General features: G+C 39.9%; 1 protein-coding gene across 3 annotated transcripts in view; it reads right to left on the reverse strand.

Moving 5' to 3' along the window:
* Nucleotides 1-18822, reverse strand: part of LOC126273123 (muskelin) — a 129762-nt gene that overhangs the window by 93745 nt on the left and 17195 nt on the right. For all 3 annotated transcript variants that reach the window (XM_049976580.1, XM_049976578.1, XM_049976581.1), the window contains exon 6: nt 6572-6764. In XM_049976580.1, coding sequence (XP_049832537.1) covers nt 6572-6764 — 193 coding nt within the window. The remainder of the gene's footprint in view (nt 1-6571; nt 6765-18822) is intronic.

Consider the following 18822-nt stretch of genomic DNA (forward strand, 5'->3'; position numbering starts at 1 on the left):
AATTTAGCCAGGGGTTTTAATGAATGTAACAGAGATTTTCTTTAATCAAATGTTTTCATTCCAAATTAACAGAACATTTTTTTCTGTCTTTTCAAAAAAGTAAGTTACATGATAAAGATCAAGACATGTTCACAGGATGTGTTGAACAGGAAAAGGATTCAATAATGTAAAATTGTGCAAGAAGTTTGAATTATGAGAAAAATAGAGGTAAGCTATAGGGAGAGATGGGTACTATACAAAGAGCCAAGAGGGATTAATGAGGGTGGACATCCAAGAACGAAATGCTCAGATTAAAAAGGATGAAAGATAGGGATGTTGCGATTCGCCCCTATTGCTCAATCTGTATATCGAAGAAGCAATGATGCAAATAAATGAAAGGTTCAATAGTGGAATCAAAATTCAAGGTGAAAGGAAATCAATTACACGGTTCACTCATGAGACTGCTATCCTGAGTGAAAGTGAATAATTACATTATCTTCTGAATGGATTGAACAGTCTAACTAGCAAAGAATACGGACTGAGAGTAAATTGAAGGAAGATGGAAGTAATGAGAAGTAGCAGAAATGAGAACAGCGAGAAACTTTACATCAGGATTAATAGGCATGAAGTAGATGAAGTTAAGGAATTCTACTAGCTAGGCAGCAAAATGAAATGGCGGAGAGAGCAAGGAGGACATCAAAAGCAGACAAGCACTAGCAAAAAAGGCATTCCTGGCCAAGAGAAGTCTACTAGTATCAAACATAGGCCTTAATTTAAAGAAGAAATTTCTGATAATGTATGTTTGGAGCATAGCATTGTATGGTACTGAAACTTGGACTGTGGGAAAATCAGAACAGAATAGGATTGAAGTAACTGATATGTGGTGCTACAAATGAATGTTGAAAATTAGGTGGACAGAGGCAGTAAGGTATGAGGAGTTTCTGCACATAATCGAAGAGGAAAAGAATATGAGCAAAACATTGACAAGGAGAAGGGACAGGATTATAGGACATCTATTAAGACACAGAGAATGACTTCCATTGTACCAGAGAGAGCTATAGAGGGGAAAAACTGTAGAGGAAGACGGAGATTGGAATACATCCAGCAAATAATTGATGACATAGGCTGCAAATGCTACTCTGAGATGAAGATGTTGGCACAGGAGAGGAATAACAGTTTCAGAAGACAAATGTAGTGCAGTGCTCCAGTTTCAAATTGCCACTAGAACCTCTCAAAACCAAGTAACTTCTGCTGACAGGAACCTAGCAAAAAGTCCTAAGAGAAAATTGAACAATGTGACTATTCAAACTAGTGCAGTAACAATATATCTAGGGGTATTCTTGGACGATGATCATAATTTTGCACATCATATAGAGGAAGTAGGCATGAATGATACAATTGGGATGAACAAAATTATAACCAGTGCAAGTAGGCAATTTCAACATCCCTTGAATAGAATCAGCACATACCACCAATCTATGCTGCCCGAAAAAGAATTGCAACACCCTGAAGTACAAGGTCGTTGTATCGGCAAGAAAGGTGACAGGTAGTTCATCTTTGTAAGTGAATACGACGAATTCAGACAAACAGAAACATATGTCACAGTAAAGGGTGCCTAAACATTTGAATGCATACATAGTGTACACCACTCTGGCAGTAATGCAGGAGTGTACCCTACTTGGAAACAATAAGGGAGCCAAATGGCATCTTGCAACAGGCTGTTTGTAGCATCTTGCACCTGTTATTGTAATTCAACAGTGGTTCTTGCAAGCACTGGAAAACGAGTTAATTGCCATGTCTTCATATTCCATACATGCTCAACTGGTGAGAGATGTGATGTTCTTGCTGGCCAGGGCAGTAGTTGTACTCCACGAATGTCAGTGTGAGCTGTCCTGCTGAAAAAGCGCATCATCTTCCTATTGAAGAGATAGCAGTAGCACGGTGTTAACATCCTGTTCAATATAGTGAAAATTGGTCACTTGACCCTGCAAAAACAGCAAATGGACCACAAGTTGTAACTAATGATCCACACATCACAAAGCTCAGGATGGAGCAGATGTGTTGTGGGCAAAAGTTTCCTGGACTGGTCACCTCATCAGGTCTATAACATGCATGTCTGCATCCATCATCCACATCTAGACAAAACCTACTCTCATTCCACTCTCCAATCAACTCTTTCGAGACACCAGTAGCGACACTTGGCAGTGTTGTGGTGTTAATGGTAGCGTAGCCAGAAGTACACAAGACCTTACTTCTACTGCAAGCAGTCTGTTCCCAATGATCCCGAATGACACTGCAAGTGCAATATTTGCTCACATTTCGTCCTGGAATGATGATTAGTCAGCCACTGCTGCTTGCATAATGCCCCAATCTTGCCATATGTGTGTACTTCGTGGACATCCAGAGCCTGGTCTACAGGTGTGGGAATGTTCCACAGACCACTGTTGAAAGCAATGATACGCCACATATACATTGTGCCCAACATATGCAGCACTCTATAGATACGTCCATCCAGCTTCCCGCAGGCCCACACTGTGACCCTGTTGAAACGGTAACATATACCCCATGCACTCATCTGTTGCGCATGGTTGTACCCTAGAGTAAATGTTGCAAACATTCTTCATCTCTAAACTCAGAACAGTTACTGCTTGCAGAGTCAAAACAAAGGGTACACATACAGGTCTTCTGAGCATCATCACTGACGACCTCAACAAATGAATCATTAACACTACACCACCTCAATATGCACACACCACTGAACTCAATCCTCGATTGTGTATTCTGTTTCCAGCGATGTATACTAGCATTGGTCATAGAATACAGTGTGAGCATTTGAGCTTGTAGACTGCAGCTTGTGAAGTCAGTTTTTAGTCAGAAGAGCTCAATGAAGAGTGTTACTAAAGGGCACCTACTGCACCACCCCGATTGATGTACTGTTAGTAATTCCAGGAATATGTTTGTTTTCGTTGGACTTGGAAAGTGGTAAAAGGGGAGCTCTGAGTAAAATGGAAGTATGAAGAACATCGGAACTGTGGGCGGTACAAAAAAGTTAATATGAGATCGTATATTATAACTGTGGCAAAATAAATGAGACACTTCGGGTAAAGTCAGAAGAACATTTTAATTTTTCCCTAACATCAGGAAGAGACTAAAAATGAGATTTCTTAATCCGGCGAGTGGACTCATAACTGACTGATTACGGCTCATATGTATGTATCTGTACAAAGTTAAAAGACAAGCAGTTTGATAGTTGTGCCTGTGGGACTGTGCACTCTATGAAATGCAGCAGGTATTGGCCGTCAGACATTAAAGATGCTGGATCCCAAAGCAGCACTGAGAAAGAAGTCAGGCTGGCGCATTTTTGACGATACTGCAACCACAATATTTAGCAAGTCCAAGGAAACTTCATGTGGCATTCAACCAAACATCAGCATGCTGCCAGCCAGTCTAGACAGTGTACTCAACAGATGGAGAGAAGACAACTGAGGCCAGAAATCACTGAATTAAATGGTTTTTCAAGAACTTATGTGGTGTTGATGCAAGTGATGATGTAAGTGTAAAATCTAAGACTTTCCAGCTTATCATGGAATTGCTTTTGTTAGTGCTGTATTATACCTAAGGAATCCTGCCAACAGAGCCTGCTGACTGGTGTAGTACGAGGGTGGACTCAGTAGTGGAAACAATCATCTACAATCTAAATGCACCCTAATAAATGAATAAAAATGGAAGATTCTGTAGTACCAACAGCAGCAGTAGCAGTAGGGTAACTGGTTAATGGTTTTACTGAGTTTTATAGAGGTAGAAAGTAACTATAGTATTAGCATACTGTTTTTATTCACTAAATATCCACATATAGAGACCTTGTTCTCTGTTGCAAAAGATTAACAAGCAGATAATAACCTTGTTCTTAACACAGGCTCTCCTTGAATTATTTTTTATTTAATAACAAAATTTTACAAACAAATTGAAGAGGTTGACACGACAAGCCTCTTTCTCCCTTGGTGGCCAATCTTTTATGAAAGATTTTGAGGAAAATACATTGTATTCTTCAAGTTTCAACTCTCTAACCTTTTGGAGGTACCTAGATGACACTTTGGTGGTGTGGCCCAGTAGCGAAGAGAAATTGCAAAAAATTTTCGATCATCTGAATTCCATTCATGGGAAGACTCAAATTACCATGGAGATGGAAAAGTACAGATGCCTCAGTTTATTGTAAAACCAACGGTACCCTGGGACATTTTGTCTTTCACAACCCAAGACACAGACCTGCACCAGCAAGCAAACAACTGCCACCTTCCTGCACAGACCAATGGTGCCCTGAATACACTTGTCCACAGAGCACATATGACTGTTGGTACGGACCTATTACAGGAATAACACAAATATCAAAGTTTTTGAAGATAATAGCCATCCATCACGGAATCTTTGCAAGGCTCTGCATTTTAAAGCAAACATGCATGTCCCGCCTAAGGAAGCTGACAACAATTCAAGTTCAGTGCCTTCCTACCATTCATAAAGACTGCCTCTTCTAAAATAAGATGTATGATATCTAAACATAAAGTCAAGGTTATTTTTCTGTCAGCATCAAAGACTGCCATACTCACTGGTTGTGTGATGAGTTGACTCAATAGGAGACAGTGGTGTGTTAATTTGCCTGTCAGTATGGTTTCTCATGTATTAAATATTTTACCTACCATTGAGCATTGCACAGAACACTGACACTATAGGCTACCCACATGCTACAGCCTGATGCATCTGCCATGGCTGAGCACTGTAGACAGACAACGTATGCTGTAGACTATGAGAATGTCCTGATTTTAACATGTTTCATACTTCTCGAATTCAGTTTCCAGGGAAGCTATTGAAATACATTTCATAAATGATTTAGTTAATCAAGATGATGTTTTTAAACCTTGACAACATGTGTAATCCAGCACAGACAGTAGTTAACTCTCATAAACAACAATAGTTATCCCTAGTTGATCATAATTTGTGAATCACCATCCTTTACAGAGGGGTCTTAGCAGCATGTGTCTCCACTGGCCATGTGGTATTTCTTCCACTGTTATCCACTGTGTACTCATACACAACTGGTTCATCCTATCTGCAGATATAAGGTGGAAGGGAGTGTTTTACCTTCACTTCAAAGATGGCTGAATGATTTACAGTCAAAATATTAGGAGCACACAAAATTTGGTTACAGCCAAATTTCCAGAATTTTATGAATCAAGTACTATGCCATGACAACATCAAGATTCTCATTAATACCTTGAAGATAACTATGTGGAAACATTTTGTGTGCAATGAAATGAACAGTTGTGTAAACATTCATTCCACCAATACAACTTTTTGTTAACACAAGGTCTTTGTGATTATTGTGGCTGACTATAGCATAATCTTTAATGTCAAATGAAAGAAAAGTGGCAGTCAATCAAATAGACCATATCTCTTTCATATGAAAGTACCAACACTTCGCTTACATACTTATGAAACAACTAACCACTCAGCAATTGTCTTAAACTGAAATTTACATCTAAATATGCAAAAAAGCTTGGGATTTTGTATAAAAGATTACCTATGTGTACTTAAGAAAAAGGAAGAGAAAAGGAAAGAATGTGAAAGAAACTAATTCAATTACTAACAAAGAGATAGAGGGGCTGGCCAGTACTTACCTCAGCTCAGTACAGCCGATAGAAACACAAAAAACAACCGAAAATTTAAGTTCCTAGCTTTCGGAATAAATGTTCCTTCATCAGGGAGGAGAGAGGGGAAAGAAAGGGAAGAAGGGAAAGTGGATTTAATTAATTTAAGTTCCTAGCTTTCGGAATAAATGTTCCTTCATCAGGGAGGAGAGAGGGGAAAGAAAGGGAAGAAGGGAAAGTGGATTTAATTAATTTAATTAATTTAATTAAATCCACTTTCCCTTCCTCCCTTTCTTTCCCCTCTCTCCTCCCTGATGAAGGAACATTTATTCCGAAAGCTAGGAACTTAAATTTTCGGTTGTTTTTTGTGTTTCTATCGGCTGTACTGAGCTGAGGTAAGTACTGGCCAGCCCCTCTATCTCTTTGTTAGTAATTGTTTCACATCTTTATAAAAGAAACTAATTCATGTATCAATCCTACCCTCCTATGTAACTGTAGAGCTGAGCTTTATCAGACGGCAGCAAAAGAAACTCAAAGTTATAAAAAAAATGGTATTACACAAAATGAGACAGAATTAAATATACCGCATCAACACACAAAATAGCTAGAGGATACACTTATTGATAAACTGATAGGTAGGACATCTGACATCAAAATGAAACCCTACAGGGAAAAAAAGGTGAGAGTAAAATGAAGGAGAATATTTTGAGATGAGTTGGGAAAATAGAACATTCACAGTAGCGAAGGACAGATACAACCAAAAAGAATTGGAACATTTCTGGCTCAACACTGCCTATAGTTCTGTAGTTTTAAGTAACAGAAATTTATATAATTCTTTCAAATCAATTAAAAGGTTACACAAATGTAGCACTGCAAAGATCTTCCATTTTGATTATTTCCTTAACTGCTTCAAGGAAATAAAATTGTGGCAGGCTGAACTTAAAACTTACGAGATACTGAGTGTTCCATGAAGTCTTCAGTGCCCTCGTAGTCTCCCTTATTAACTAGAATTTCATGTAACTTGCTAAGCAATGGGTCTTCCAATTGTATCTCAGTGTGCCTCTGAAGAGCTTCAAATGCTTCATTATAATTATGTTGGCGGAAGTGTTTCAGACACAGTCTCACTACTTCTCTCTCCTTATACTGTAAAAATTAGGCTGTGTTACTACTACAGTAAACAAACAAAATAAAAGTATGTAAACCAAAAATAACTTATGTGCACATCATTTCACACATCATCAGACAACATTTTAAAGGGCCACACAGAGCTGCAGCCAAGTTAACACTAAAATGCCTTCCTGTGATCTACAACATGATACTAATTGGTACAACTAATTACCATAACATTTAACCGATTACAAAAGTAACTAAAGATGAGTCAATAGCACTTTGTTAGACAATACAAGCATTGTTACACTTGCAGATAAATATGACAAAGTTTTAATAATCACTAAACCTCGAGGGGGAGCACCAATTTTTGTACCACGAGTGGGCGTGCGGAGCACTTTGTATACAATTAAAGAAAAGCTGTCTTCATGTTACCAAACATGAATGAGCAAGTTTAATTTTAGTTTAATTAAACAACAATAAGTTTTAATCTGCCAGGAAGTTTCAACAATAAAATAAACTTTCATTATATGAGCTAAATCACTGTTTTAGTACAAAATAATAAAATAAACTTATATTGGTTCACTCTGCTGCTGAATACAGGTCTTACCCTGTAGTAACGACACACTCAAAGCATTAAACAGCGCAGTTGCATCAGACCACAACCAACCGCTTATCAGATTGCTAGTTATCTTGTACACAACTGCCTCATTGTGGGATTGTGCTCCTAGCTCAGAATCTCGGCGATTTTTCTTGCCCAGGTCGTACATTTTCTTCTCACATAGCATGCTGTTTATTTTATGTTTTACTGCACAATTTAGCACTGGTTTAGCAACAATGAAGGAATAGGAACAGGCTCACTGTTGTAACGCAACAATGGAATGGTACAAGACAATGTTGTTTGTAGCTGGTGCTCTTTATACAAAGGTGCACCCACTCGAGGGTTAACAAACAACCAGATACAGAGGTGCACTTGTTTACAACCTCGACAATAAGAACCACAATTATAAAGCTTCCGACAAATGTATTGCTGTACTGTAAAACAAAATTATATTTTTCAGTCATTAATGTGCCTTGTCAACAGCATCTATTACAAGGAACACAAGAGATTGCTTTACCTCACCATATTAAAATTGTACAGCTGATCTGTTCACTGCAACTAATATTATTAATCAGGAATTACAGTTGGCTATTATCATTACTGCCTTTGGTAGTAGTCACACAATAAATAGTCATGTGCGTCACCCCATAAATTGGTAGCTTATAACTAGAGTAACAAATTACACAATAACATAAATATATATGTGATGTAAGGCTTTCCCAGTCTATATGCTGTTTGAAGGTGTCTCAGGTGTCCAGCCAGATACGACCGTCTAATGCCTACAATATTTTGGCGAATACCCGTTCGCCATCATCACGTAGTGTTGGGGCAATGGTCTGTCCACCCTCTACCGCTAGTATTTATCCCTTGCGGGTCAAGCTGCAATTCCATGCGCCAATGGCGTGCTGAGTTTCCACTTGCACCATTGCTCTTTTATAAAGCTTAGTATTGGTTTCCAGGCCTTGCTGAGTTGGTAACCAGTGTCCCTTTTGATGAGGTTGTCTGTTACGCAAATTTCTGTGGCCTCTTTGAAGATACAGTCTCAGTAGTTATTTGTGGAGGCCAGTACTTTTGTCTAGTCGCAATACATTGTGTTCATGCAATGTTCGCAAGAGCAGATCAGCTCGGCTGGCCTAAGCAGGTGTAACATTGATGTTCTTTGCATCAATCTTCCACCATACACACTGTTTGGCCGATATAGGATTTGCCACAGCTGCATGGAATTTGGTACACAGCCGCATTCTTAAGCCAACATCGTCTTTCACCATTCCTAGTAAGGTCAGAGTCTTGGCTGGTGGTTGGAACAGTGTGTCGATCTTGTGTTGCCTGAATGGTCTCCCTATTTTGATGACACATTTCCTGCAAAAGGTAGAAACACCAGGCCTTTTTTTCTTTTCTTCCATTTGTTCTTCATCTTGGTCCCTACTGTGCTTGTATTGTCAGGATGCCATTTGGATTTGGCAGTTGCCGTATCCTTCTTATGGAACACAGTCTCCAAGTGTTTGAGTTCTGTTGATAGGTTCTGTTTGTCTGAGATCTTATATGCTCTGTGTATTAAGGTGTTAAGCACTCTGTTTAGTTGAGCTAGATGGTGGCAGCAGGAAGCTTGTAGGTGCAGGTGAGTGTGTGTAGCCTTGCAGTACACGCTGTGACCTAGCAAACCATCTGACCTGCACTGAACCAGGACATCAAGAGAAGGTAGTTTTCCATCTTTCTCAATTTTCATAGCCAACTGTATATTATTACGGATGGAATTTAGATGATGTAAAAATATTTGTAACTAATCCTTTCCATGTGGCTAGATTACAAATGTGTCGTCTACATATATTTGCACCAACACCTCCAATTCTCCCAATCACTGAAACAACACCTTCAGCCAAACACACAATCTGAGGGCTACCAACAACAAGGCTGGAGAAATCAGGAGGGAAATGGGCTGGATTCTTTCGAGAGCAACACCGGCCAAATGCACTATCTCCAGAGCAGACAAAATGCAGAGAGACTTATTCTCCCCAGATGACAAGGAGAATGCTACTTTCATTCTTGAGAGATGTGGCTATGAACAGAAGATACTGCAATTACTAGATGACCCAGCATATTAGAACATTAAAACAGACCTGACTAAGAAGAAACAACTAAGCACCTCCAACTTGCTGAAAAATTGCATGCTTGTGTATAAGGACATCAACAGACTTCACCAATACTGAGCAGTAGCACCGAGGACATATGGCCTTCCAAAGATGCACAAAGGTGGGATGCAACTGATTTATAATAACATAGGGGCACCGACGTATCCCCAGGCCAGCATATGGCGAGTCCCTCTGCAAGATTCTATGAACTTCATCGGTGAGAAAATCGGAGCAGAGCTGACAGCTTTTCAGGCATTTGTCTTCAATGGGCTATACTACGAACAAGTGATGGAGTGGCTGTGCCCACCCCCCCTCCCCCCCCTCTCTCTCTCTCTCTCTCTCTCTCTCTCTCTCTCTCTCTCTCTCTCTCTCTCCAGCGGTAGCCTACCTATTCATGGAGAGTTTCAAAGTAACAGTCCTGGAGACCGTCAAACTGAAAACTGTATGTTCCTTCTGATATGTGGATGATACACTTCTAATATGGTCACATGGTAAGGATCAACTACAAATATTTCTGCAATAACTTAATTCCATACATAACAACATACACATACAGTTCCATATGGAAATTGAGAAAGGTGGACCACTACTCTTTCTTGATGTCCTGGTGCAGTGCAGGTCAGATGGCTCGCTAGGTCACAGTGCATACTGCAAGGCTACACACTGACCTGTACCTACATGCTTCCAGCTGCCACCATCTGGCTCAGCTAAATGAAGTGCTTAACACTTGGTACACAGAGCATATACAATCTCTGACAAACAGAGCTTATCAACAGAACTCAAACACCTTGAGACTGCGTTTCGCAAGAATGGATACGACAACCAACAAATCCAAATGGCCTTCTGACCACACGAGTGCAGTAAGGACCAAAATTAAGAACAAATGGAGGAAGAGAAAAAAGACCTGGCGTTTCTACCTTTTGCAGGCAATATGTCATCCAAAATAGGGAGACTACTGAGGCAACACAGATTCGACACAGTATTCCGACCACCGGCTAAGATGCACAACTTACTAGGAATGGTGAAAGATTATGTCGGCATCAAGAAAATGAGCAAACAGAAAATTCCGTGTGCCTGTGGCATAGCCTATATTGGTCAAACGGTTCATACAGTGGAAGATTGATGCAAAGAATACCAACGCTACACCCGCTTAGGCCAACAAAACCACTCTGCCCTAGCAGAACATTGCATAATTACTGGATACACAGCGAATTATGACAAGACAAAAGTGTTCGCCTCCACGAATAAATACTGGGACTGCATCTTCAAACAGACCATAGAAAATCACGCAACAGACAACCTTGTCAACAGAGACACTGGTTGTCAAATTAGTAATTCTTGGAAACCAAAACTAAGTTCTATCAAGGAGCAACAGTGCAAGTGGACATGAGGTCATTCTGCCATAGCCACCAAAGAGATATTGCAGCCCACCCCACCACTTAGCATGGCTTCCTCTTCGCCCACCACTGGAAACACTGTGTGCCATTGTCCCATGGAATAACACCTGGACCAATGAGGGGTGAATACTAGCAGCAGTGAGTGGACAAACCATTGCATCAGCACCACCTGATGATGGCGAAATAGTTATTCACCAAAATATCGTGGACATTTGGCAATCTTATCCAGCTGGACATCCAAGAACCGTCCAAAGAACATTAATATCTTCCAAATCATAAAATGTATCATGCATGTATATAGGACAGTTATTAACTAGCGTGGTTCATAACAGGTCTATAGTCACCAAAACATTTGAGGCGAAAATGGCAGGGAAGTTCAAATTTGAAAATTAATTTACACATCTAAGGTCAGAAATATTCCTGTGAACCACATCTGACAATTAAAAATAAAACAGAAGAGCAAATAAAAACCCAGTTGTATTTTTAATGACAAATGCAAACAATAGCCACTTGAAAGAAAAAGGAAAAATTTTTAAATAGAATGGTTTCTGCAGACACACAATTCAAATTGGAATAGATTTTTTCTGTTATATGTTAAAATGTATGAAAGCAGAACATAAAAGCCACTGAGAGATGAAACGGACGTGAACTGTTCACACTGCAGTGTTAAGGTGCACATACAAAACAAGCAAATTACCCCTTCACTATATGCCAGTAAAGTCAGCTTGAAAACAGCAGGAAGAATATTCACATGTTATCTAATAGGGTAGTACACAATGGAAGCAGATGGCAGTGCCGACAGAGCTGACAGGTCCCAGCTGACTAACCAGAATGAACAAAACATTCTTTGCATGATTCAGTGCAGCTGTTGGTTGACTCAATAGACAAGGAGAATGAAGACACACATACACCAGATGACCTGCAATTTTTCTCAAATGAGTGTATCTGTTTATATTTATTTATGTAATAGTAAGAAACATTCCATATGGGAAAAAATATATTAAAAAAAGATGCTGTGACTTACCAAACGAGAAAGCACTGGTAGACAGAAACAATAAAAAAACACACAAACACACACACACAAATATAAAGCTTTCGCAACCCACGGTTGCTTCATCAGGATAGAGGGAAGGAGAGGGAAAGATAAAAGGATGTGGGTTTTAAGGGAGAGGGTAAGGAGTCATTCCAATTCTGGGAGCGGAAAGATTTACCTCAGGGAGAAAAAGGGACAGATATACACACACATCCGTGTGTGTGTGTGTGTGTGTGTGTGTGTGTGTGTGTGTGTGTGTGTGCGCGTGCGTGCGCGTGCGTGCGCGTGTGTGTGTGTGTGTGGGGGGGGGGGGGGGGGGGGTAGGTCTTTCCGCTCCCAGGATTGGAATGACTCCTTACCCCTCTACCTTAAAACCCACATCCTTTTGTCTTTCCCTCTCCTTCCCTCTTTCCTGATGAAGCAACCATGGGTTGCGAAAGCTTCATATTTGTGTGTTTTTTATTGTGTCTATCTACCAGCGCTTTCTTGTTTGGTAAGTCAGAGCATCTTTTTTTTAATACGTTTATTTATTTATTTATTTATTTATTGGTTATTTAGCCTGATCCCATTAGGGCCTTAAGGACGTATCTTAAAACTGACCAGGAGAAACTCATATTAAAGATTTCACAAATAGTTCACAGTAATAATAGTCATGAACCATGGACCTTGCTGTTGGTGGGGAGGCTTGCGTGCCTCAGCGATACAGATGGCCGTACCGTAGGTGCAACCACAACGGAGGGGTATCTGTTGAGAGGCCAGACAAACGTGTGGTTCCTGAAGAGGGGCAGCAGCCTTTTCAGTAGTTGCAGGGGCAACAGTCTGGATGATTGACTGATCTGGCCTTGCAACATTAACCAAAACAGCCTTGCTGTGCTGGTACTGCGAACGGCTGAAAGCAAGGGGAAACTACAGCCGTAATTTTTCCCGAGGACATGCAGCTTTACTGTATGATTAAATGATGATGGCATCCTCTTGGGTAAAATATTCTGGAGGTAAAATAGTCCCCCATTCGGATCTCCGGGCGGGGACTACTCAGGAGGATGTCGTTATCAGGAGAAAGAAAACTGGCGTTCTACGGATCGGAGCGTGGAATGTCAGATCCCTTAATCGGGCAGGTAGGTTAGAAAATTTAAAAAGGGAAATGCATAGGTTAAAGTTAGATATAGTTGGAATTAGTGAATTTCGGTGGCAGGAGGAACAAGACTTCTGGTCAGGTGACTACAGGGTTATAAACACAAAATCAAATAGAGGTAATGCAGGAGTAGGTTTAATAATGAATAGGAAAATAGGAATACGGGTAAGCTACTACAAACAGCATAGTGAACGCATTATTGTGGCCAAGATAGATACGAAGCCCACACCTACTACAGTAGTACAAGTTTATATGCCAACTAGCTCTGCAGATGACGAAGAAATTAAAGAAATGTACGATGAAATAAAAGAAATTATTCAGATAGTGAAGGGAGACGAAAATTTAATAGTAATGGGTGACTGGAATTCGAGTGTAGGAAAAGGGAGAGAAGGAAACATAGTAGGTGAATATGGATTGGGGCTAAGAAATGAAAGAGGAAGCCGCCTAGTAGAATTTTGCACAGAGCACAACTTAATCATAGCTAACACTTGGTTTAAGAATCATGAAAGAAGGCTGCATACGTGGAAGAACCCTGGAGATACTAAAAGGTATCAGATAGATTATATAATGGTAAGACAGAAATTTAGGAACCAGGTTTTAAGTTGTAAGACATTTTCCAGGGACAGATGTGGAATCTGACCACAATCTATTGGCTATGACCTGTAGATTAAAACTGAAGAAACTGCAAAAATGTGGGAAATTAAGGAGATGGGACCTGGATAAACTGAAAGAACCAGAGGTTGTTCAGAGTTTCAGGGAGAGCATAAGGGAACAATTGACAGGAATGGGGGAAAGAAATACAGTAGAAGAAGAATGGGTAGCTCTGAGGGATGAAGTAGTGACGGCAGCAGAGGTCAAAGTAGGTAAAAAGACGAGGGCTGCTAGAAATCCTTGGGTAACAGAAGAAATACTGAATTTAATTGATGAAAGGAGAAAATATAAAAATGCAGTAAACGAAGCAAGCAAAAAGGAATACAAACGTCTCAAAAATGAGATCGACAGGAAGTGCAAAATGGCTAAACAGGGATGGCTCGAGGACAAATGTAAGGATGTAGAAGCATATCTCACTAGGGGTAAGATAGATACTGCCTACAGGAAAATTAAAGATACCTTTGGGGAGAAGAGAACCACGTGTATGAACATCAAGAGCTCAGATGGCAACCCAGTTCTAAGCAAAGAAGGGAAGGCAGAAAGGTGGAAGGAGTATATAGAAGGTTTATACAAGGGCGATGTACTTGAGGACAATATTATGGAAATGAAAGAGGATCTAGATGAAGACGAAATGGGAGATACGATACTGCGTGAAGAGTTTGACAGAGCACTGAAAGACCTGAGTCGAAACAAGGCCTCCGGAGTAGACAACATTCCATTGGAACTACTGACGGCCTTGGGAGAGCCAGTCCTGACAAAACTCTACCAGCTGGTGAGCAAGATGTATGAGACAGGCGAAATACCCTCAGACTTCAAGAAGAATATAATAATTCCAATCCCAGAGAAAGCAGGTGCTGACAGATGTGAAAATTACTGAACTATCAGTTTAATAAGTCACAGCTGCAAAATACTAACACGAATTCTTTACAGACGAATGGAAAAACTGGTAGATGCGGACCTCGGGGAGGATCAGTTTGGATTCCGTCGAAATGTTGGAACACGTGAGGCAATACTGACCTTACGACTTATCTTAGAAGAAAGATTAAGAAAAGGCAAACCTACGTTTCTAGCATTTGAAGATTTAGAGAAAGCTTTTGACAATGTTGACTGGAATACTCTTTTTCAAATTCTAAAAGTGGCAGGGGTAAAATACAGGGAGCGAAAGGCTATTTACAATTTGTACAGAAACCAGATGGCAGTTATTAGAGTCAAAGAGTATGAAAGGGAAGCACTGGTTGGGAAGGGAGTGAGACAGGGTTATAGCCTATCCCTGATGTTATTCAATCTGTATATTGAGCAAGCAATAAAGGAAACTAAAGAGAAATTTGGAGTAGGTATTAAAATTCATGGAGTCGAAGTAAAAACTTTGAGGTACGCCGATGACATTGTAATTCTGTCAGAGACGGCAAAGGACTTGGAAGAGCAGTTGAACGGAATGGACAGTGTCTTGAGAGGAGGATATAAGATGAACATCAACAAAAGCAAAACAAGGATAATGGAATGTAGTCAAATTAAATCGGGTGATGCTGAGGGAATTAGATTAGGAAATGAGACACTTAAAGTAGTAAAGGAGTTTTGCTATTTAGGAAGTAAAATAACTGATGATGGTCGAAGTAGAGAGGATATAAAATGTAGACTGGCAATGGCAAGGAAAGCGTTTCTGAAGAAGAGAAATTTGTTAACATCGAATATATATTTATGTATCAGGAAGTCGTTTCTGAAAGTATTTGTTTGGAGTGTAGCCATGTATGGAAGTGAAACATGGACGATAACTAGTTTGGACAAGAAGAGAATAGAATCTTTCGAAATTTGGTGCTACAGAAGAATACTGAAGGTAAGGTGGATAGATCACGTAACTAATGAGGAGGTACTGAATAGGGTTGGGGAGAAGAGAAGTTTGTGGCGCAACTTGACTAGAAGAAGGGATCGGTTGGTAGGACATGTTTTGAGGCATCAAGGGATCACAAATTTAGCATTGGAGGGCAGCGTGGAGGGTAAAAATCGTAGAGGGAGACCGAGAGATGAGTACACTAAGCAGATTCAGAAGGATGTAGGTTGCAGTAGGTACTGGGAGATGAAGCAGCTTGCACAGGATAGAGTAGCATGGAGAGCTGCATCAGACCAGTCTCGGGACTGAAGACGACAACAACAACAACAACAACAACAGTATTAACAATTATAATAGTCTTAATAATATTAGCAATGATTATAGCAATAATTGACATTCATAATAATAATAATAGTGAATGGCATAAGGAATTACATAAATTATTTTAGTATATTTGAGTCTATGATTAGAGTTATTAGGAGTCAAAGAACATAGATGAAGGAGAAGACAGTAGAAGATAAGAAACAATAACATACAAACACAGAACTCTGCTCTCTGCTGACAAGTCGAGGGGTGATGGGGCAGGAAGCTGGAGGGGGAGGGGGGGGGGGGGGGAGTTGTGTGGTAGAAGGAATTTGTGAGACTAAACTGCAGATTTGAGTATGGGATAGATGGATATTGTGATAAGATGTGGGCCATTATCTGTATTTTGAAGTTTGTAAGGGATTTGGTTTCTCTGATATTTTTTGGAAGATCGTTCCCAAGTCGGGTTCCTGATATGAAGAATGATTTAGAGAATATGGCAGTGTTATGTGCTGATACAGAGCGGATTTTAGTGTGTTGAGGGGGGGGGGGGGGGGTGTTTCTGCAGTGCTCTTCAGAAAGTAGTGTACAAGTTGACAATAAATAAGAGGGAGTGCAATGATTCAGAAGATGATAGAGCAAACATAGGATATGATAGTCTCTACACTTATTGGCATGTAGCCATGATAATTTATTGTAGGCAGGAATGATATGGGATAAAAAATGAATGCACAAATGTACCATGCACAAGCAATCATCATCAGTTCCAATCTGTATGAGCTTTTGTATGAAGTCCTTGGAGAATAGCATCATCATAGTGAAGTATAGGGAGTATAAGTGACTCTACAAGCTTCTTTTTAGGAGCAAAAGGAATCACTTCTTTATATTTCTGTAGTGAGTGAAGTGACACTGACACCTTCTTACAGACTGCAATTGTGTGTTCAGTCTAATGTAGGTGGTGGTCCATAATTATTCCCAAGTGCAGAAGAACAAAAGGTTATTTCTGTGCCATTTAGAATCAAGAGTCAAAATGATTCTCTGTATTGAGGGTAATGAGTCTTATGAGTGAGTTAGACTGTCTGAGTTTTAGGTGTGTTAAGCTTCAAACCTAATTTCTGTGCCCAGTCTGACAAGGCAAGTAAATTAGCATTTACATGCTGCATGGCTGGGCACAAGTTTGTTGGGTTTGGATTAGATATAGCTGGTGATGGTCAGCTCACAAGTGGTATTTACAGTGGGAGAGAACAGTTGAGACATCATTAACATATAATGAGAATAGTAGCAGGCCCAATGCTGATCCTTGAGGGAATCCTGATACTGGAATCATGATACTACATTCCTCCAGTGTGACCTTTTTGGTCCAATCATTAACATTGCTGGTGCAATGTGAGGTATGAGTAGAATCATTCTACAGCACTTTAAGAAAAGTTTAGGCTTTCGAGTTTAGCAAGTAAATTGTCAAAGTCCACAGTAGTCAAACATTTTGCTGAAATCTAAAAAGCATATAATAGTAGCCTGTTGGTTGTCCATGGCTTGTTTTAAATCATCAGTCACTTTTATAAGAGCAGTCATTGTGTTGCCATTTCGCCAGAAACCAGACTGGTGTCTAAAGGACAGAATCCAGCTTTACTCTCATGCTACAGGTGCTAAGTGAGCAAAACAAAGTTCCATTTCTTAATGTGAATGTCTGAAAACATGAGAATGCAACAGTAGCAGCATACTGGAAGCAAATGTTTAGCCAAATTAGAGGAACAGCTAACAAGAGCAGAAATATAAAACTGAATGAAGCACAAAAGGTACAGGGCACTGAACTTGATAAAGAATACACTAGACAAGATCACACTATGAAATCTGGTAAAATGTTAAAAATAATATTTCATAAGCAAGGAATGAGATAAACTTTAATGCAATTGAGGCATAACAACATTCTGAAACTGGAACAATTATACCCTGAAGAACACTGTGCATTCCATAACTTTATTTGATTTTATTCAGCATATACCAACTGAGTACAGGCGTACCTTGATGGTTAGTTAATGAATTAGGTAATGAACATGGTTTTGCAACAGACTAAACAGTCAGTTTAAAAGAATATGGTGATGCATTTACAAGAGGGAATAATATTGTATGTATAAGTACTTAGAAAAGGAGAGTACCATTTGGAACGGCTTTTCTTTGATTTATGACATTGAAATTTATCTTTATTTGGTCATACAATGAACAGTTTTTTTTATGCACTGAAGTGCCAAAGAAACTGGTATAGAGATGCATATTCAAATACAGAGATATGTAAACAGGCAGCATATGGCACTGCTCTCAGCAATGCCTTTATAAGACAAGCAGTGTGTGGCACAGTTGTTAGATCGATTACTGCTACTGCAGCTACAAGCTGCGCCTACAAGATTTAAGTGAGTTTGAATGTGGTATTGTAGTCGGCGCATAAGCGATGAGACACAGCATTTCCAAGGCAGTGATGAAGTGAGAAGTTTCTTGTATAACCATTTCACGAATGTACCGTGAATATCAGGTATCCAGTAACACAACAAATCTCCGACATCGCAGTGGCAAGAAGAAGATTCTACATGAAAATAACCAATTACAACTGAAGAAAATTGTTCAAGGTGACAGAAGTGTAACCCTTCTACATATTGCTGCAGATTTCAATGCCATCAACAAGTGCCAGCGTGTGAAAAAATCAACGAAACACCATCGATATGGGATTTTGGGGCTGAGAGCCCACTCGTGTACCCTTTATGACTGCACAACACACAGCTTTACACCTCACCTGGGCCCATCAACACTGACATTGGACTGCTGATGACTGGAAATATGTTGCCTGGTTGGACAAATCTCGTTTCAAATTGTATTGAGTGGATGGGCATGTACGGGTATGGAGACAACCTCATGAATCCATGGATCCTCCATGTCAACAGGCAACTGTTCAAGCTGGTGGAGGCTCTGTAATGGCGTCTGGCGTGGGATCTCTGATATGTTTAAATATGACTCGGACAGGTGACACA

The sequence above is a fragment of the Schistocerca gregaria genome, chromosome 5, assembly GCF_023897955.1.
Source record: "Schistocerca gregaria isolate iqSchGreg1 chromosome 5, iqSchGreg1.2, whole genome shotgun sequence".
Lineage (NCBI taxonomy): Eukaryota > Metazoa > Arthropoda > Insecta > Orthoptera > Acrididae > Schistocerca > Schistocerca gregaria.